The 21,168-nt window shown below is 43.3% G+C and overlaps 1 protein-coding gene across 4 annotated transcripts in view; it reads right to left on the bottom strand.

Moving 5' to 3' along the window:
• mical3a (microtubule associated monooxygenase, calponin and LIM domain containing 3a) overlaps positions 1–21,168 on the bottom strand; it is a 68,682-nt gene that overhangs the window by 26,633 nt on the left and 20,881 nt on the right. For 3 of the 4 annotated variants that reach the window (XM_030054523.1, XM_030054526.1, XM_030054524.1), the window contains exons 6-18: positions 20,849–21,004; positions 20,448–20,548; positions 18,189–18,446; positions 17,235–17,350; positions 16,819–16,945; positions 16,420–16,513; positions 15,491–15,638; positions 13,466–13,662; positions 13,155–13,273; positions 12,948–13,019; positions 12,611–12,787; positions 1,845–2,031; positions 874–968 (exon numbers count right to left, since the gene is read on the bottom strand). In XM_030054523.1, the coding sequence (XP_029910383.1) occupies positions 874–968; positions 1,845–2,031; positions 12,611–12,787; positions 12,948–13,019; positions 13,155–13,273; positions 13,466–13,662; positions 15,491–15,638; positions 16,420–16,513; positions 16,819–16,945; positions 17,235–17,350; positions 18,189–18,446; positions 20,448–20,548; positions 20,849–21,004 (1,847 nt within the window). Of the gene's footprint in view, positions 1–873; positions 969–1,844; positions 2,032–2,510; positions 2,628–4,027; positions 4,130–5,148; positions 5,260–5,822; positions 5,928–6,170; positions 6,285–7,213; positions 7,325–10,479; positions 10,564–10,939; positions 11,042–12,610; positions 12,788–12,947; positions 13,020–13,154; positions 13,274–13,465; positions 13,663–15,490; positions 15,639–16,419; positions 16,514–16,818; positions 16,946–17,234; positions 17,351–18,188; positions 18,447–20,447; positions 20,549–20,848; positions 21,005–21,168 lie in introns of all 4 variants that reach the window. The other variant, XM_030054525.1, reaches the window with a different exon arrangement.

The following is a 21,168-nucleotide window of genomic DNA, read 5'->3' as shown; positions in this document are numbered from 1 at the left end:
CCAGTGTCTCACTAAAAGATACTTCAGCAGGGCAGACGCAAGCCGCCCATGGAGGTTTGTACCTGAGTCCAACAGTGGAGAGGTACCTTCCCAACGCACGGCCACTTTTACTCCAAGCAAGCAAGGATTGCACTATTTTCCCCTTACCTGGGACTACTTGAACATTTTTTTAAAGCAGGTTTTTAAAAAAAGGCAGGTTTATTGCACCTACAGCTGAAAATCCTCCAACCATTAGATTAACCCTGACAAAACAGATCAGCTGTTGCAACACTCTTTTTCTCCTAAATAAATTAATGGGAACTGTGAATGTGGCTGCCATTATTTCTTCATAATTTCACAGCGGCAGCATTTTCTCCAACACTCCACCCTGGCAGTCTTCCAATTACAGCTACAATATGAACATAAGACAGAGCCAAATCCAGCTGATTGATTTACTAGTGATATATCATAATGCAGAGGCTACAGTTACACTGAGACAGGAGTCCAACCATCTTCTACACCTGTATATTCCCCATGAGGGATGGATGAAGCAGGGCTGGAGACTATCCCAGCATGCACTGGGTGTACAGCAGGGAAACAGACTGGACAGGTCTGAGGTTAGGAAAGCCTATCTAAAATATATAGCATGTCATTTTATCATCGTGGCCCAACATGGGTCACAAATTAATAACCACTTTGCACCTATGCCAATCAGAGCCAAAGCCTATGATTACCCAGTTATCCTCTATTCACTGAGCTCCTGTCGTGGATGGTAGTGGAATATTAGGTCAGTATAAAAAGGGTATTAGCTGCTCTCTGTCACAGGTGTCATATTCAGTAGACAAATTAGGCCCTGAAATTTCATTTACATTTTTTCTGGCAAATGTAAGGTACCTTAGTGGTGATTGGAGCAGGGGCTGGAGCAGGTCTCTTCCTCTGAGCCTGGCCAGACAGACGGTAACAGTAGTGGGGCTTGCAGTAAAATTTCCCTGCAGGATAAAAGAAGACAGACAAACCAGTCAAGTAAATTGCATGATCTAAAAACGCAAAGCAAGAGTGCGTGGCCTAAATAGAAACACACTGTGCCATTATCACCTCACAGAGTCCATAATCTCGAGATTTTTTCCACAGAATCTTCTCTGAAGAGGAACACTGTGTTTGCCATTCATTGTCAAAAAAAAAAAATCCTCCTTTCGCTCTCGGTTCAGGCCCTCAGTGGGCAGGAGCGAGCCATGCTCTGCCAGTGGGCTTCAGTCCCACGACTAACTGCTCCGGGAGAAACAGCTACTGTGTCCCGGCTAACAATCTCGTGCCTGTCCATGAGCACAATAGACACCTCCCAGAGAGGAAAAACTGCGCCGGGCTGCAGTGGGTTTAGACGGCAATGTGCCAAAACACAATAACACCAGAGTCAGCGCTAATAATTAAGTCCTAAATAACAATTCCCTTTACATGTTAAAATGTGTGGAATAATGTGACCAAAATCATACAGTAAATTTGCACATTGCCCACATCTATGCACATTGTATACATCTATGCACACGGTTTTTTGCACATTGGGTACTTAGATCTCTAGTGTCATCTTTTATTCTTTATTTTTTATTTATTTAATCTTGTAATCTGTGGATACTGTTGAAAACTGTGAATTTCCTTCGGGATGAATAAAGTATCTATCTATCTATCAGTATAATCTACAAACATGTATTATCAGAGCATAAGAATGTTAAATATTAAATTAAAATTAAATGATTATGATTGGCCCATTCTCACCGTTTGCACCATTTTATTCTGGTTCCACAGACATTTCAGCAAAAGATGAGCTAAAATCTAGGAATTTAAACAAGTTATGCGAGTGTGAGCCGTACCGTCCTCCACGTCGAAGGCGTAAGAGGACAGTCGTAGGGTGGTGCCACAGTAGTCGCACTTGAAGCAGCTGCGATGGAAGAACTTCCCCTCGGCGCTGAGCCTCTCCATGACGTACACGCGCTTCCGGCAGAAGAAGCAGACGTCGCTACCCCCGATGTTGACGGGGAACTCTTTTCTCAGCGAGCCCTGCGGGGGGAGAGAGCACTGAATCAGAATCTGAGGAGAAGAGAGACAGGGAAAAAAAAAAAATAAAAAAAGAGGGAACAAAAGAGGAGAAAAAGAGGGAAAGAGGACAGCCTTGATAGGAGGGCTTCAGGGAAATCAGACCACAAGCTCACACAAAGCCATTGTAGACGTTCTGGGTCTGCTGTCCATGTGTAACTTTTTAACGAGATCGCAACATGTCAAAAGTTAAACAGCAATCTGAAAATGCATCTTTCATGACTGCAAAGTTTATCCACAAACACAACAGCGACCTAAATCACAGTTAGTGGTTGAGCAAACACACACACACAACTCTCTACAGTTAAAGGGAGACAGATCAGGGTTAAACTATAACAGAAAACTCATCAAAACACATCACAGCGTCAAAACAACACTCCCTGGCTAAAGTGGGGTCCTGATTTGTGCGACCACATGCCGACTAGCCTAGGCACACACTTAGCGGTTCTTACCAAGTCCTTCTTATCAGGAGGGGGCTTAGGGTCTTCCTGAGACTGAAGCTGACTGGCTATCTGCTCAGCCAATGAGCTAACGCCCCCCGTGTACATCTTTACATAGCGCTATCGAGAGCAGTGAGGAAAACAGAGAGGAGTTTGAGAGACATTAGACAAAAATGGATGAAGAAGACGGGTCACACAGAGGGTGTTAGGGGTGAAAACCAGAAAAAGACATGGGTGAGATGCAGGGGAGGATTGTGGAAGGAGATGTTAGTGCTACGGTATGGAGGGCACTTGAAAGCAACAGCGTCTGACAGCACACTGAGATATGAGAGGGTAAACAAACCCATGCTGGCATGTTTGGTTGACTGAGCGCGTAAAACGTGTTGGCAGCCTTTCCTAAATGACGCCATCGAGAGCAATGAAAATGTGAAGCAAACAAAACTCATAAAAACAACTCCAAAACTGATGGGGAAAAAAAAATCATCCCTCAGTCTCACAGATAATTCCATAAGTCGCAGTGCTTTTAGTGGCTCACACAAAGCGCCGCTGGATTTGGGACATTAAAAAAACATCACGAGCCATGCCTCTTCTTTATTGAGCATCTCTGTGCTTCACTAACACCCTGTGTGAAAGTTACAATGCATGCTTACACACCAATGTACCGCAGTTATGTACAAAAGAATACATAGCTATGCATTCCCACACATACACACACATACACACACATACATACTCCAATAAAACAAAAATATGATAGTCAACAGCGTTTTCACAGTCAGTTGAGAAAAAGATTATTCATGCCAGTTTGCAATCAACTGAATTTAGAAAGTATGTAGCATATGAATCCTTCTTCAGCTTAAATTTTTCAACTGGTCTACTACAGGATTAGGCCTAAACCCCTATCTATTAAAATCCCCAAACAGCATTTTATCCTATATAGATGTGGAATTGAGGTCAGATTTAGTGCAGAGTAGTCCTGTGCCATGCAAACTACGGTCATGACGGATGGCATTTGAGCACACTCGCTGCAGCTAGTATATTGCAAAGTTGTAATTACTTCGCCAAAGTAGGAACAGTGCTTGTCAACATGGGAATTACAGTGGATGAGTTTGTTTTTTTTTTTTTTTTTTTTCCCATTGACATGCTGCTCCCTCAAGCCAGAACAACTGCTCTGCTTCCCTCAGCAAAAAATAATGTGAAATTCAAAATGTTGATATATGAATAGAAATCACTTACACTCACTGGGACCAATTAATTGCCCTCATGCTGAGCTAAATAACCACAATAAAAGAGAGAGATGGGGCATTTAAATGACACACGATTAGGGGTTGCAAGTTAGTTGCTGCAGAACCGGCAGCCAGCTTTTCAAAATAAGTCTCTCGAGAGCTCGAGGCAAGTCAGCTGAATTCTGCAACCAAGACAGTAAAATGATATCTTGCTGAAATGTCCGGGAGCCATGTGCAGGAGTAGTGTGTTAGTGTCACCGCTGTCCGTTCTTTCCCACACACTGAAAGGGCTACCTGTCTGAACGTGTCAGGGGAGGAGAGGGGAGATTCGGGGGGACTCTGGGCTCGGGCCAGGTGCCATTGTTCCATAAAAAAGCGCGAGGGCTTTTTCTTAGGCTCCAGGAAAAGGAAGGAGAGAGGAGAGAGTGTTAGACACAGAGTAGCGGCTGTAAAAATATGTAAAGAGATAAGGCAAACAACTGATAAGCCTGACATTTAAATTCACTGCTGCCGTTTCAAGTTCCCTCTCATTTCACTGCCATATTTAGTATTTGTGTTTCGGGCGGGACTGGCCCACTGGTCAACCTACGACCTAAAAATGACATGTTTTTAACTCAGCAACCACATTTTCATCCATCATACAGGGATTTTTTGCCATACACAGTCTGAGATCACACTGCAAAAACTCAAAATCTTACCAAGATTATTTGTCTTATTTCAAGTCAAAAATGTCTTATTACTAGTCAAAATATCTCATTACACTTAAAATAAGACATGATCACCTCAGAAGTAACTTGTTTTTAGACAACTGTCTCTTGTTTCAAGTAAAAATTTGCTTGAAACAAGTGAAAATTTGCTTCTTTCATTGGCAATTTTTTTTTTCTTGTTTCTGGCTAAATTTCACTTATTTCAAGTGAATTTTCACTTTTTCCACTGGCAAATTTTGACAATGAAACAAGCAAATTTTCACTTGTTTCAAGTGAATTTTCACTTGAAACAAGTGAAAATTGTCTAAAAACAATTTACTTCTGAGGTGATCATGTCGTATTTTAATTGTAATGAGATATTTTGACTAGAAATAAGACATTTTTGACTTGAAATAAGACAAATAATCTTGGTAAGAGTTTGCGTTTTTTTGCAGTGCACCCACCACCTTCACTTTTGATATCAACAGGGAAAGTAGCCTCTGGTTTGAAACAGTATCTCAAAATATAAAATCATAGACTACTCTACCAAATAAGTATCAGTAAATATTTCTTTCAATCATTAAAATTAGAGCGGTTATTCACCATTAAATCTACTAATAATCTACAGGGCACCTACATGGATTATGCTCTTCAGCAAAAAGAAAATATAAGCTCAAAATCAAACGTAAGCTGCATTTTGAAAAAGCCAGGTGGATGGGGTTGTTTCACCTGTGGCCTGGCTGGCTTGCCTTCCAGCTGACAGGCAAGTTGTTCAGCTCTTTCCTGAATGCTAAGCACGTGTATCGGCATTTGCTCGTCAGACCGCAGAGGCCTTGCCTGCTCCTGCAGAGAAACGCGTTATGAGATCACAGAGGAGATGCACGGAGCGGAAAACTGTAGCCGTGTTCTGCCTCTTTGGTGGTTTTCAAAAAATATTCCTCCTTTCAAACAGCTTGTCATTGTGGTAAAGGCCATAGCAGGGATGTTAGTCATTGTTTTGGTAGTTTCAGCTGACAGCTTCTAATTTACATGCCCTGGCAGCAGCGGGAGCCTGAATAAGTAAGCTATGAAAGGAATGGTCCGCACTTAGTGAGGGGATCTAGCATTTATACCTTTTCCATATTAAGTCATATTTTCATTTCCTGTGCAGATAGTACGTGCACTGAAGTCTCCAAGAAAAATAGGACAAATGATGTTACAAGAATATCAAGGAAGACAGCAGGCCGCAAATATTAGACTTACAGTAGCCTGAACATTCTTGAGTGAACGAATTAAAGCTGATGAGCGAGAAGTAAGCCGACATGTAAGATCTTAACCTCAAAGTGAAATTTCAGTAAGACCCAGTGACTCAGTAAGGCACTTAGTAATCCGTTAGTGTCAGTTCCACAGCACCGAGCCCTGACCTTTCTGGGGGAGTCGGGAGAGGAAAGGGGTGACTCAGGGCTCCTGCTCAGGTCTCGGGATAAGTACCACTGCTCTAAAAAGAAACGGGATGGCTTTTTCTTCGGCTCCGGGGAGAAAGAGAGAGAAAAGAAGGACGGTTGAAATAGGGAATTAGACTTGAAGAGTGAAGGGTAATGGCATAAAAAACACTTCATGAATTCAGAGAAAGAAAACTACTGAATGAAGCAACCATCAATACACAATCCAGAATAAAAAAGGACCAGTCGGTTGGGAACGCATCAAATCTGCGACGCTTACATCTTTAAATCACTCCAGGGAAACACAACATGCCCATGCACAGTGTTCACCTTTGGCGGTTTCTTAGGTCGCTCTTTAAACTTGGAGATGAGGCAGTCAGCCCTCTCCTGTATGCTAGGGATGTGAATGGGCCCTGGGTCGTCCAGGTGTAGCGGCATCCACTCCTGTTAATAAAACTCTATTGAGACTTGAGACTGAATGGGTTGAAGCTGTTGAGCCTGTGCTTTAGACACCAGCATCAGTGCATTTACACCCACATTTAGTTTATTCCCCACATCACGGCACTTATCTGATTGCAGAGATGTCATGATTACTGACTTACACTGAGGGATTTTGAGAGATCAGACTTACATCTGATTTCCTGCCTTAACCTGATTACCTACAGTAATTTGGTTGCTATTGCATGTAAACCTAGTCAGTGGGTTAACAGTGTATATGCAAAGGTCTGGTTTAGCCGTGTTTGTGTCTGTTCACAGCTACTTCAACACCAGTAGAGTTAATAGTGACAGACATAGAAAAATATCCATGCAGCAGTGGTTACTCTACCCCGTATCTCAGAGGCACCGGGTTGCATTCAGGTTCCTCTTCCTCTGAACTTTTACCCCGACGCTTTAAGGCAGAAAAGAGCAGACACACCTTGTCATTGTGGCCTGTATCTAGGGAAAAGGGACTGAACAAAATGATGGTGCCGGTCACTCATGTTTGAATGCAGCTTGTTATGCAACCAGGCGGTGCTTGACAAAGACACCAGCCAAGGTTTACGAGTGTATCTACTTACAAGGCGCCACACCCCACCTACACACCAGTCAGCATGAAAACAAGCAGTTCCTCTCGTATTATCATGCACTACCTACTCACAGGGAAGTCAACACCCACACAACGTTTATTTTCTCTAGATTGGAGCCACTCGAGGACGTTAATGTGGGGAGAGGGAGATGACATCACGTCATGATTTAGTCTCTACTTAGAAGACACACTAAAACCCGAAGTCGGGAGATGATTGGGAGGACGGCTTACGGAGAACAAAAGGGTAGGAGGAGGGGCAGAGCGGGATTTGTGGCACAGACAGACAGACGGATATTCTGTGTGTCACCTGTGAGTGAAGAGAGAGCGAAGAGGTGGAGGAAGAGGAAGGGAGCAGAATGGTTTTCTTAGGGCAGCTTCGAGAGCCCGAGCTGGACAGTTGGTCTGTGCTGCTTCTGGCCTTGAGAGATAAGAGATGAGGAACAGCAGATTAAGTAGAGGAAGATGATGGCGATGATGCAGATGATGATCCGTGACTCAGTGCAGTGCACACTACTCACACTGCCTTTCATTTTATATCGACTCCCAAAAGCGTGCTACATCCCAGGAATAATTTGTGCACACATTCAGCACAAACCTCATCCTGTTTTTTATTAACAATTTCAAGTAACTAATCAAGTAGTTTAATAAAGTCAGTATCATGCCCGCTACCCCTGATTAGGTTCACATAGTGTGTTAGGGGCTACTGCAAACACACACTGTTAGTGATGACTGACCCACATATACATACATACATACTCCGACACAGACCACCCACAAACTGTATGTGGAAACACAAGCAAAATAAACCACACTGTGTACCCAGAGTCGAACAGATGTCACAGAGACATTTCAAAAAAGAAAAAATAATCCACCGGTGCATTAATTAACCCTTGCATGAAGTTCAAAGTTTGGTCTTGGGGGCATACACAAACTATGGGAACCATGAGAAAAACAAGTAATTTCTCCTCAGGACTTAGTACAACCTACTGGTTTATGGAAAAATGGGGGCGGGGGGCAGCGACAGCAAAAAGCGGCACGAAGAAAGCATTAGCTTATAAATGGAGGGCAACCTGAGGACAAACTGAGCTGAACTGAGTTACTTAACTCGTAAGAAAGTCCATTAAGTGGAAAATTGGCATTAAAAGGTCCACTCGATCCACTTTGCGTGGATAAGTATTTAAGATTATTTATGCATATGTCTGCTTCCAGTCTTTATAGTTGACTTTCAGCTAATTAGTGCAGCTTAAGATTATGAGTGAGAAGTCATACAAGTACAGCTGTGAACAGGGCTGGACAATATAACGATGTTATATCAATATCGCGATATAAGACTACATATTGTCTGAGATTTTGCATATTGTAAAGGCTAAATTACAGTAAAAGGATACAGTTTTCTGAACTTAATGGATTGTTATGTTATTTGCTTCTACCTGTCTGATCATCCACATTGCTTTATAAAAAAAATCTCACAATTATCTTCACAATATACATATTGAAGTATTCATTCAAAAATACTGTCATACTTTATTTTGGGACTGAGTTCTGGGACTTGCCAGAACTCATGAAGTTCAGGGGACGGCCTTTTGTTTCCTCATCCAAAGCATGAAGAAGCAACCCTGAAGGGTGAGAAGTGTCCTATAAAAAAATCTCAGTCGTCATCTTTTTTTGTCGACTTATTATTTCCCCCCTCTGGCTGTGCGCTGCATGCCCAGCTCTCCCAAACACAGTGAAACTTCTATATACACTTTCATTCCTAACCACTGATCTATGATATTTTTTTATTGCAGATGTATAACATTTTAATTTTAGTTTGTTAAATGGCACGCAAGGTAGATACTTAATTCTCCCTAAATAATGATCAGGGCTTGTGTCTGTTAGTACAACTTGTACTTTGCCATGCTTCGCTGTTTGTTTTTTCAGTGACTGCTTTGTGTTGTGGCCCTCGAATAGCTTATATTTACAAAAAGCGATGCCAAGTCACCGCTTGGACCAGTGAAGATGACAGCCCCGCTAGCTCCTCCTAAAATTTCCTGGATCTCAGACTTTAGCATCACTAAATCAGGTTCCAGGAACTTTACCTACAGCAGTGAAGCAGTGAAGCAGCCTAAGTTATAGTGTAAGTTTTGGACGTCGAAAAAAGGGCCATTAAATCCCCTTGAACTGTGGAGCCGAAGCTTTAAACGGATGCCTGTGATGAGAATGCTTACTCTATCCACAAGACAGAAAGCGAACGAATCTAAGCGTGCATCAAGCAGGGGAGAGGTAGTGCTGGCAGGACTGCATTTTACATGGGAGAGAGCACAAGCAGGGTGACACTCAGGCAAGCAAGCTGACATCTACTGAGGCTTGAGGAACTAACGTCACAATAATTATTTTTTTTCTCTCTGCAGGTTACACATGGGTTGGCCTGAATAATATAATCATTCAACACTGGCAATGCAATGCACACATTCGCGATAGAGGCATAATGACGGACCCGATGTCAGGCAATTGGCCTATTAGTCACATCCAGGGTTTCTATCAGAGAAGTACAACATTTACTGGGCACATTTTAGATAAATCTACATTGCAATAAACCATACAAGCCAAATGTAGCGTTCCAGCAAATGCATCTGATTAAGACTTGAGCCAACAGAATGCAAACGTGCCGCATTAATGTTCCCTTCATAAGCGTGTACGTCAGAGTTTGACAGGCGTGAATACAACTTACCATGTGATCAAGTACTTTTCAGTCAGACATAACAGAGACAGTGAAAGAGGAAGTATTTTTTTTTCGGTGACTATTTTAGAAAAAATGTGGTAAAGAGCTATTTTGTGCTGCAACACTAGAATGAGCACTTCCGCATCAGTTTTGTGATTGATATTTTAATAAGATGCAGATGCAGCCACATTTTGACATCTTGAGTATCCAGTAAAATTTGTTTTTACCACTTTAGTGGGTCATTGAAGCACACGATTCATTTACATTATTACATTTACATTAAAGTACTTTCAACACTTGCTACCGCACTGACAATTGGTGCAGCACAGAAGAAATGTTGGCGTTTTTATTTTTGGGTTGAATACAGTTTTTCTGCAATGTGTTGGTGATATCAAATAACCAAATATCCATGTACGCCACCGCCCTAGACATTGCTCGAGTGTTTAAAGGAGCCTCTAATTCGTACTTGCTGGGGGTGTATAGCTACATTTCGCTGGTGTTCTTTGGCAAGGAAAGGAGTTCCCAATGAAATTCACCACCAACCAGGGCTGTGGATTATGCGGGGGTATCTGTGTCATTGTTTTTGGAAAGAGCTGTTGCTGTTGAATTTTTCACATGTAAATTTTGACAGTTTGAGCTCTGAAAAAACAATAACAATCCAGCCTCGCTGCACTGGGGTGAAGGGAGTCGGGGGAGATTGCGGCAGACGTAAAAACCTCACCAAATCACACAGAGACACTATCGGCATGGATAGACTGCGCTAGGAATACGTGGGAAAACTATTCCTTAATATTGCAATATTAATCACAACTGCACAAAGGGGGGTGGGGTGGGGGCTACGAGGCCAACCAGGCCAGCACAGCTAACCGTACCTGCTCCACTTTGTTGGGCAGGGTCTGACATTTCACCCTTTCTTTGTAGCGAATGCTGAGCTGCTCCTGTTGCTGAGTGCGTCGCTGAACCAGGACAAGAGAAGCAAGCAGGACAGCCATGATGGTGTCGCACATGCATGTCTCTCTCTCTCGCACACACACACACCCACACACACACACACAGCCATCTAATTCATCGGTTAGAACATTTTGCAGATTTTGCCACTCGGTTTAGTTGATTACACAAACTCACAGCCTTCCAAGCAGCACTGATTGTGCCAGAATCCCACATAAATAACGACTCAATGCTCTACGGGGAGGAGACGGAGCTTCCTCTCTGGCACAAAGCGCCTTTCCCCACTAACACACACACCAGAGGCACATACGGTTAGAGGGGTCAGTCTAGGAGTTAGAAACAGAAGTTCTACTGGGAGGGAGGGGAAGGGTCGACACGCTTTACCTTTCTCCATGCCGGGACAGGTGCCAGGCGGACTGGCTCATTCAGGGGGGCTGGGGGTGGGGAAAGGGGTAGAAGGCGGTCCAGATTGGGCAGAGACTCCCCCTTTGTGGTCAAACAAAGATGAGCGACAGCAAGTGTGGCCAATACGAGGCCAAACAACCATGCAAGCCACCGAGTCACAGTCACAATGACCCACGATGGGAGGAGGAGAGAGGGAGAGAGAGAGAGAGAGAGAGAGAGAGAGAGAGAGAGAGAGAGAGAGGGAAGTAAATCATAGACGGAAAAAGTCATAGTGCAACCTTGTTCAAAATTCAAAAGGAAATGATGAGGAGTCATAAGAGGATCATGCTGAGAGAAAGAACACTACAGTGCAATGATGTGTGGCATGCATTCATAACAATATCTGGAAATATTAGACAGGAAATGGCATGCAGAAAAAGAAATGATAGGAGAAAAATGAAATCCACTGTTGCCTCGCATAACAAATTCCTCCAACTCGACTGCAGTTAGAGCAACAACTAATGATTATTTTCATTGTCAGTTAATCTACAAATATTTTTTCTAATCAATCATTTAGTCTATAAAGTGTCAAAAATGATGAAAAATGCTCATGGGAAGTTAGCTGAGTCAAAGTGATGTCTTCAAATTGCTTTCTTTATCTGACCAGCAGCCAAAAATACCTAAAATATGATCATATGAACTGAGAAAATTAAGTAAATCTTAGCAAGCCGAGTCAGGAAATGTTCAAGACTAAAACAATCAATTATGAAAAGGATAATAAATTAATTCTGCTGATCAGCTAGCAGATCAATTGACAAACCATTTGGTGCTAACTGCACCTGTGTAAACCAACCAAACCTATGAATCTTACATTATTCAATAAGCCGCACAGGCAAACACACATATAGCATGAGCAGGTTTGGTCAACCCTTCCAGCAGGCTGGCTGCAGGTGATGAAAACTTGATTAAAAGTAATTCAGGAGCGTCTTTACAGCTAAATCCTTCAAAACCTCTCCTCAGGCTGCCAAGTTACAAACCAGTCAGCTTCGCGTGCTCAGAAAACCTTCTCATTCATCCATTTTTTTTTACCAAGCAAGGAAAGCTTTTGTTTAATCAAAGATCATAACAGAAGCACTTATTCCAAAACACACAAGGAGACGTATCCTGAAGAAACAACAGTCGAGCGCTGTCTTTCCCTCTGTGTCAACAATGGTGGCTAGTGTTCCCATGGCCTACACTCCCTCCCACTGCCTGAGCTCTGCTGGTCCCCAGTAGCTAGCCTCCCAAAGCTCTGCGAACCTACTCACCCCAGCCGTCCAAGCCCAGTCAGCACTATGAGGCCACCTACTCTACCCAAGAACAATACCCCGGCCAGGACAGCCCCAGCAACATTAGCATTCTGGACCTCAACTCATTAATACGGTGGCCTACAGCCCATCCGTCATGAGACTCGAGGTCCTGTCAGAAGCCGCAAAATTTACATGTTCATCGGAGTACTCAGCATCAGAGCAAACGCAACACTGAGAACTTCTAAATCATCCAAGAAAGAGAGAAAAACAATGATCTTTGCCTGTTCCTTCGTCTTCGCTGGCGGAAAACTCTCACAACTGAGATTCAGGGACCCTAACTGCAGTGTTAGGCACGCACAAGTCCTTGAGACTCTGTCCATACCTGTCTCTTGAGTCCCGTGGACTGGGCTGGAGCGTTCTCCTCAAACTTGGCAAGCAGCTGGGTGGCCATGACCTTGACTTTGTTGTTGTTACCCACAGCGCCGGGGTCCATCTTTCTGTCCAGCAGGGCGGTGGAGACAGATGGCCTGTCGTCACGACCGGTCCGCGATACCTCCTCCTGTGCGACGGGAGGCAGAACTGTTGAAAACCTGACCTATTTTTCAGCCCGTTGCTGTCGGAGCTAGATGGATTCACCGATCTTTTCTGGCTGCATTGACTGTTAATACAATTATGAAAAGCTCAACATCTGAAAAGGCACTTGTGTCGGTGCAACTCACATCTTCAGAATGGCCACCCTGGCTGGTCTTCCTTCTCTTCCCCAAACCGTCCACGTCCTTCTCTTTTTTGTCCTGTCGATGACACAATCATGAGTTATTTTTGGCGCCGACAGAGATCCACTCCTATGGCAACAATGTCATGATGTTGCATTTAATGTTTAAGGGGGGAATTCAAAGGGTGCTGATAGGCATTACTCAGACCCTGACCTTGGGGTTACGTTTCCTGGAGATGGCAATGCTCTGACCAAGCTTGCTGAGGAAGGAGATGGGCGATTTGGTGCTAGCTATCAGTGCTGCCTTCTCCTCGGGACTCAAGTTGTGGTTATCTGGGAAGAAACAGAACAGAAAACATCAGTCTAAAGAAAGTGAAAGATTATGAGTGAGGAAGCACTTTAAAAATTCTTCCAGGAATATGAATTATTAAGTTTCCACAACGTCCAACAACATGACACACATTCATCCACTCACAAAAAAGCAGGTTATGAAATACACCAACCCAATGTACCGCCGACTCTTACCTCCAGGGGGCACTGTGTCCTTGAACATCTCATAGAACTGGCTGAGGTACATGACCATCGAGAGTTTGTCTGGCTCTACCACAGAAGACATCTCCTTGCCAGTCATGCAGGGCGAGATGCCAAACTCCCTCTCCGCCACGTCAAAACCCAACTGGTTGTTCTTCTCCTGGTTCCTCTCGTCCAGAGAGTCAAAGTCACTGAGGGGAGGGAGGAAGGGAAAGAGAAGCCAAAGAAAAAAGAGGTTGGTATTGATGTGACAAAGTCAAAGACAAGGGGCAAACAGTGCATGTTAAACAGAAAACAACCCTTGAGTGCTCATAACAGTGTACAGTGAATATGAAAGAAATACATGCTCATATAACTTTCCAGAAAAGGTGAATAATTAATAGAAACATTTACAAAATCCCAGTACAAGTACAAAATCCAAATTGCAAGAGCCTTAATTTTTCGATGAAGGTAACTTATATGATAAAACATCGCTATAGATGAAGTCTTGTTGCGTATCACCAACTTAATAGTCTTTTTGTGAAAATGAAAATTATGATGCAAAAATGATCATTCCTACCAAAAACGTGCATCACATCGCAATCGCAATATTTGTAAAAATTAACTGTAATATGATATTTTCAGGCCCACTGTCCAGCCAGATCCACTTAACAGGTTTGGCTATAATGGATGCTGACCCTGCTGATGCTGAGCCTCCATTATGTGCAGACGCTTTCTGTGCAGCAGGCTACATGTTGCGAGTGGTATTACTGTAAATGCCATTACGGCTCAAAATACCATCTGATGTGGCTCATCCATACAGCTAAACAACACATATAAGCCATTTCAAAGCATTAGCAGTGGAGCTTCACGTCAGCCAAAGTAATGGACTCTCTCCGTTCAGTCCTCTCCAAAATAAGTGCTTTAGTGATAGTTAAAACCATCAGCCTGTGTGCAGTATGTGTGCCCATGGGAACGCAGTTTTCCCATACTACTTGTACTTATCGGCGTCCCTCCCCTCCTCTAATCATCTGGTCTATGAAAGGCAGCAGGGCAGAACTGCAACACCACTTGGTAAAGGTCAGGCAGGACACAGACACTAATAGACTATAATGCTAATTGCCACATTGCCTGCAGAGGGTAACAGCCCACGATAGGTTATGTGGCATAAAGGCTGTGTTGCACATAAGTAGGCTTGGGGGCGGGGAGGTTGGGGCTATTGTGCATCTTGTGTGTGTGTGTGTGTGCTGTGTGTGGGTGAGTCCTTGAGGGACCTGAGGGGCCATTGTGACTGGTGGCTGTCACCTCATTTGCAGTGATATACGAAGTTACACCAAGGTCCCAACCAGACAATAAACATCAGTCAGAACCAACAAGCGGCCATAAACACAGCAGGCCAGCCATTCCTCGGACCGCAGCAGGTTTAGCCCCTTCACAGAAACCATAATGGGACTTGTTTCACAATGACTGCAAAATACTTTTTTTTTTCCTGTTGTTTTTACAAGACCCCACAAATTGCAAAACAAATTTGTCATCATCGCTTAAATGAAAACTCAGGATGTTCACCCAGGATACAAAAACATATATTTTCCCCACTTACCCCTGGTGCAATCTTTCCACACAGACAGTTTCTGTGATTCAGCATGGTTTCCGGTCTCCCCTGTCTCCAATCAGCTCAATACAGTGGGGTTAGATGGGTTTGTGTTTACGGAGCTCAATTTTCCTATAAATTAACCAGCAAACTGTGTGCTTCAAGGTGGATAGAAACAGCTTGATGGTGTTCTTCTGGAGGAAATGGCTCCCAATGAAACTCTTCACCCCCTGAGGATTGTAGATTATGATTATATGTGTTCCCATCCAGCCCCGTTGTATTATGGTGCAGGGAGAGAGGGATGACCACTGCACACTGGAACCAGTCTGGATGGATGGATTGCACCAACGCTAAATGCAAAAATTATTGTTTCTTTAACTTATTCTCTTTTTGCTGTCTTCACTGTGCATTCATGTACTGCATGTACTTCTTTCACAGTGTACACTCACATGAGATCCGGTCGGTATCGGTGTATGAGAGCACACAGGGCCAGGCCACTCTTCCAAGACATCGTCAGATCCGTCACGTTGACATTCCTATATCCGTCCGTCTGCCGCTGGCACCAGCTTAGCAGCTTACTGGATCGAGCTATGGATTCTGAAAATGCGCAAAGAGCCAAAGTTAGACACTTGCTGACGTTCAAAGAGTAAGCTAAACAGAGCCTGGACTACGCATCACAAAAAATGTAAGCGGCTTCTTGAGAGTGGTGTACATCTTTTGCGAGGCAGTCTCATGGCCTTGTTCAGGCTAGGCTGAGCACACAGCAGTATGGCTGTCTCATCCATGATCTCATCATCCATGTTAGTCCCAGTTTATGCCCAGCCTATGAGAAAAAACTATGATCCGTGAAATGTAAATGTTTTATTGATATTTAAAAAGTGGAGGAGTGCAAATGATAGGTTAGGAGGAGATGCAGAACTCTTAGGAAAACCTTTAAAACTGTTAGAAGTGACGTTTTACATTGAAGTGAGTTCAAATGAGAATATCAATGACCGAGTTAGTGCACGCAAAAAAAATTTCAGAGGCTGCGATCAGTCCATCCACATACAGTACCATCATTCCTCTATTCACTGAACATTACACATTCGTGAGTACAGCAGATAGACATTATAACTGTTAAAAAAAACCATTAGGAATCCCTGAGAAGCCAACACCATGCAATGTGGACTTGATGTTACCTCGCAACTGCTTGTCAAGCAGGCAAATTTCTAGAGTGAAAATAGTTCATTATTACATTTCAGCAACAGTGACTGCAGCAAAATCCTAAATTCATCAATCAGCATATTAACCAATATCTCTTTTTTAGATGGCACTAATAACAACTGATTATAGTTACCGTTTGTGAATATATGTATGTGAGTATGTGACATATACGCACCATTCCGGGTCAGCTTGGGTGTCGATGCGTTGATCACATTCTCAATTTCAATGCGCATTTCCCTGGTCTCCCCTGTGTCAAATAGGTGCCGTACCTGTAATGAAATGCACTTGAGATTTTAATTATTTCATGCTAATTGTCAGTTAATTATCCATAAACCATAAACTTAGTTCTCTTACATGTCTAATCACACAGGTTGCACAGGTCACAAGAAACGTTTACAGAAATAAAAGCATCTTCAAACTTGTAATTTCAAAGAGCAGTTATTCTTGACTTTAGGGTATCTTCTGAGTACTGTTTGTCAGTCTTTGAAATGATACAAGTTACATCTACAAAAAGAGAAAAATAAATAAATGGAGAGACAGACGGCTTCCATGATGCCTCCGCTCTCATACGCACCTGGTTGGGCCTGAGGAAGTTAAGGCTAATGTTGGGGTAACGCGTGGTGGGATCCACACTGTACTGACTGAAGTTCTTACTGACGTTTTCTGGTGTTGTCTGGGGCAGCAGACGGTAAATACTCTCCCTAAGGTAAAGAGATATGCAAAATATTAATATGCATAACCGCAGATTAACTCTCACTAGTGAAGGGAGCATGCAGGGTGTAACCAGGGTGAAACCATGTTAATGTGGTTATAAAAGGGTACAGCATTGCATTCGGTTCTTATGAGAGCCTCTTATACCATTAATGCAACCAGAGGTGAGACTGAGATTTAATGCAGGCACTAACAGATAAAAGGGTGTGTTGAAGCTGAGTAAGAAGGAGAGGAAAAGTCAGTGTGGGTGTGTTTGCATCAGTGTTTCCACTCCCTCACCTCTCTGCCAGCACCTCAAGAGGGGTGTTTCCCTGAGCCCAGCTCTTCACCATCCAGCCTGAGTCCATGGCGGCCAGGAAACCTCGGGCGATGCCAGTGCCCATGGGCCAGAACGGCTGCACCACACCAGCAAACAAAAACGAGTCAGCCACCAGTTGCAGCCACAGATGAATCAGAAATGAAACACAATAAAAGTCAGCTTGAAAAGAACAACTTGAGCTATTCTGAACCGTTTTGAACAAGTGTCACTGTCAACGTTTCCGCTGCATCTTTTATCCTTTTCTCATCACTTTGACTTTGATAATCTCACACAGCAACAGGAAAAATGGCCCTTTTCAAACAATATGACGATGCCTATCTCTGTCAAAAGAGGTATAACAGGACTAAGGCTGGATGATGTATTGCATAATTGTGATGCGAGACTTGATATCATTTGGGAATTTGGTTATCACAATATTGTGAAATAATTTAAACAGCAGCTTTTTCTAATCAGAAAGCCTAAATTACATTAAAGCGATACAATTTTATGAACTTATTAGACTGCTCTGGCTGAGTAAAATGAACATGAATTGCCTTTAACTGCACATATATCCATATTCATTCCTGATGATCAACTGCTAGTGATCATTAATGATTCTTGAAATATTCTTAGATGTGAATATCTTATGAAAGCATGAAAGGTAATCCCCAAAACATCTTCACATTATCAATATCAAGGTATTCAGTCCAAAACATTATGATCTTGTCAATATCGCCGAACCCTAAACAGAATGCACTATGCACATATCAGGTCAAGCATTTTACTGCTAGGGTTGTGCATTAAAAAGGCACAAAATTATTTAAAATGACGAGAAGAAATTCTGTGCAATGTCAATCCACTTTTATTCTTCAAAGTTTCGAACAATGCCACACCATCTCAGGATTTTTTCAAGCCTTCTGGTGTTTGTCACTCACCTCCAGCAGGCTGTCTCCCACCAGTGCCACCAGCAGTTTGTGGCCATTGCGTTGGCGTACCAGGGCAGCGTTCTCCGAGGCGTACATGCACGTGAAGTCGAACATGGCCACGTCAGGCTGACCATAGTGGTTGATGGCAAAGTCCAGTGTGGGCAGCTGGTGGTTAGTGGAGAAGTCGGCTGCCTCGCGGGCATAAGACAGCAGGGCAGCCTGGTCCACATTGGCCCTGGATAGCAGCATCTCAGTGTCTGCATAATCCTACAGGGGAAATAACGCCATAGGATCAGATTAGAGGTGAGATTACCGTGAAAACTGCAGTGATACGGGTGAGACAGGGAGCAAATGTCAAGCTGAAGCCACATGAGTGGAGATGAGGGTGAAAAGTGATAACTGTTGTCAAAAAAATAATAAAAGGGAACAGGTTTATTAGTGTTATTGCCAAAAAAGCCTTTATAGGTGCTGCCTTTTCAATTAACCTGGCATCATTTCTCTGTGTAAGGACCATGTGGGTCGATGTCAAAAATCTGGAAACTTGCTCTGGCGATATACTGTGTCCTGTCAACAGTTTTAACCACAGCAAAAAGGTCTTTCAACTGATCTTATGCCAAAATGCAAGACCCCGGCAAATAAAGAAATTTGCAACCACGTCAACATGTGGCTATGAGAAAATAACTATCCTGTTTAGCTGAGTTGACAGTGAAGAATAAAAGGGGAAAAAAATCCCAGAAAATTACCATAATGAAATCTACTGCAGTAATGTTTTCAAAAAATAAATGACCACTACAAAAAAAAAGAAAAAGAAAAAAAAAAAAAAAGAAACATGGCTGGCCTCGTTTCAACTCTGCCAGTCTCTCTGAGGGAACAGGAACAAGAACTTGCTGTATTTCTTGTGGGACTATCAATATTACATAATCTGTGTGTGATGGCAATTTAAGGCCCAACAGACACTGAAAAGGGTAGTACGGAAAATATATTTTAAAACTATATTTCACTACATCACAGGAATAACTAAACTAATCAGAACATGCCTGTCAGATAATGTATTTCAACATGTCAGCTTCTTTTATTCTTCAGTGTTCTGCAGAGAGAGTTGGAGGTTGCGCCGGACTGAACTGTGCTGTTCGCAAGTATCTCCGACATGTAGCATCAAATCACTGCATGTTTTCACAGTGACATGTTTTTAAAGAGGCTGGTGAGAGGCACATTCTTCGCTCTTAAAGCTCCCCCGGCCGTCCCGTGCCAGCCTGCCTGGTGGTGGAGGGTCGGAGGAAGGGGGGGTGGGGGAGCAGTGGAAGATCTGAATGGCTGTTGTTTTCTGATTCATGCTGCTGCCTGAGGAACTGTGTGGACTCGCCACCCGTCTGCCAACCTTTCCACCCCCTTTCCCAGGGGCAGGATGGAGTCATTTCCATTGCTATAAAAGGATCTGTCCAGGACATTGCATTGAAAGGAAACTTCCAGAAGCTACTATACAAGTAGTGCTTCAGTAAATTGCGCCTTTTCATGAACATGTGCCCGCTGAACTCCAGCTGTCTCTGACAACAGACCTCATTAGTGTGTACAAAATGTGGCAAACTCATAGAAATCTTCAACTCATCATGAAAATAAACACAGTTCTTCCCCACACTTAAATCTGTAGATTTTGGATTACTGTAGCTCATCAGTACATAACCGTGTGTGTGTCTTTGTGTATGTCCGTGCCTGTGTATTTGTCTGACTTTCGGATCCTACTCAACTTTAGGCAACAAACTACCTAAAACACTGATTTGATGACAGATCGACACCGACTCCCTGCCAAGTCGATTCAAAATAAATGAGGAATGGATTGTGACTGGGTTTAGAGTAATACTTGCCATCTAAAAGTGACCACACACTGCATTTTTAGAAACCTTTGGACATAAAATCCAGATATGTAAAGCCCTGAGATGAGTTCCAAAAACCCATTTTTTTACAGTTTCCTGTGGAAAGTGGCCAGGCAAACAAAAAGCACTGTGCCTTATGAGGACACAAACTCTCAGACAGCATGGCTGAGTTGGCAGTTTGTTCCTGCACCCTGTTGGCGTGGTTAGACCATTAGGGCTGATACTAGGCATGAACAAAGAACAGCTGAGAGAGACGGAGAAAAATTGAAAGACAGAGAAGAGTGACAGGAGTATGATTTTGTCGGGATTCGTGTGTGCTCACCGCATTCGTATTTATGTCTTTATAAAAGTGACACACAAACACAAAGCATTTAAACTCTGGCCTTTCATCACTCACATGCAGAATGACTCCTTTCTCCAGCAGGCTCTGTTTTTTGGCAGTCATCACAAAGTAGTGCGTGTCATCCTTGTAGTAGACAATGTTTTCCAGGTCAATTCCTTAAAACGAGCAACAGAAAGACGTATTGTCATATACATTCTCAAAGAAAGCGTCCCGCAGCAGCAGTTCACTGTAAACGTCATCATTAGAGGACAACAGCGGCAATTACATGACTCAGAGCACAAAAGCAAAGGCCCCGGGGACACTGCCATGTCAGCAGTAAACTCCTTTGGCAGGCCTGGCATCAAACCCGACATCAAGCATTTTAATTGGAGGATGCGACACTTTCGGCTCGGATCTTTTCTGCTTTTGTTTTTTCCTCCACCGTCCCTTTGAGGCGGAAGGGAGCCGCGACAGACCTGTTGCTTCTCGGAGGTCCTGGAAGAACTTCTGGTTGAAGATGAAGGCCACCCCGCTGATCTCCTCGACCTTGGCCTCCGCCGTCGTGTTCCTGTTAATGAAGTTGGCCGTGATGGCGATGGCCAGCTTGCCTCGGAACTCCTTACGCCGAAACCCTGGGGAAAAGGAAACAGGGGGAAGGAAGCGGCAAGCGTGAGACCTTGAGGTTAGGAATCAGAGGGGAACAGATCACCACGTAGACTCTGAGCACCATAATGTTTCAGGTTTGCAAGAAGGGATGGAGCAAACTGTCCACAAGAGCAGGATTTTGACCACTTAG

Source organism: Myripristis murdjan, chromosome 6 (genome assembly GCF_902150065.1).
Source record: "Myripristis murdjan chromosome 6, fMyrMur1.1, whole genome shotgun sequence".
Taxonomy (NCBI): domain Eukaryota; kingdom Metazoa; phylum Chordata; class Actinopteri; order Holocentriformes; family Holocentridae; genus Myripristis; species Myripristis murdjan.
This window is presented reverse-complemented; position numbering and strand designations above follow the sequence as displayed.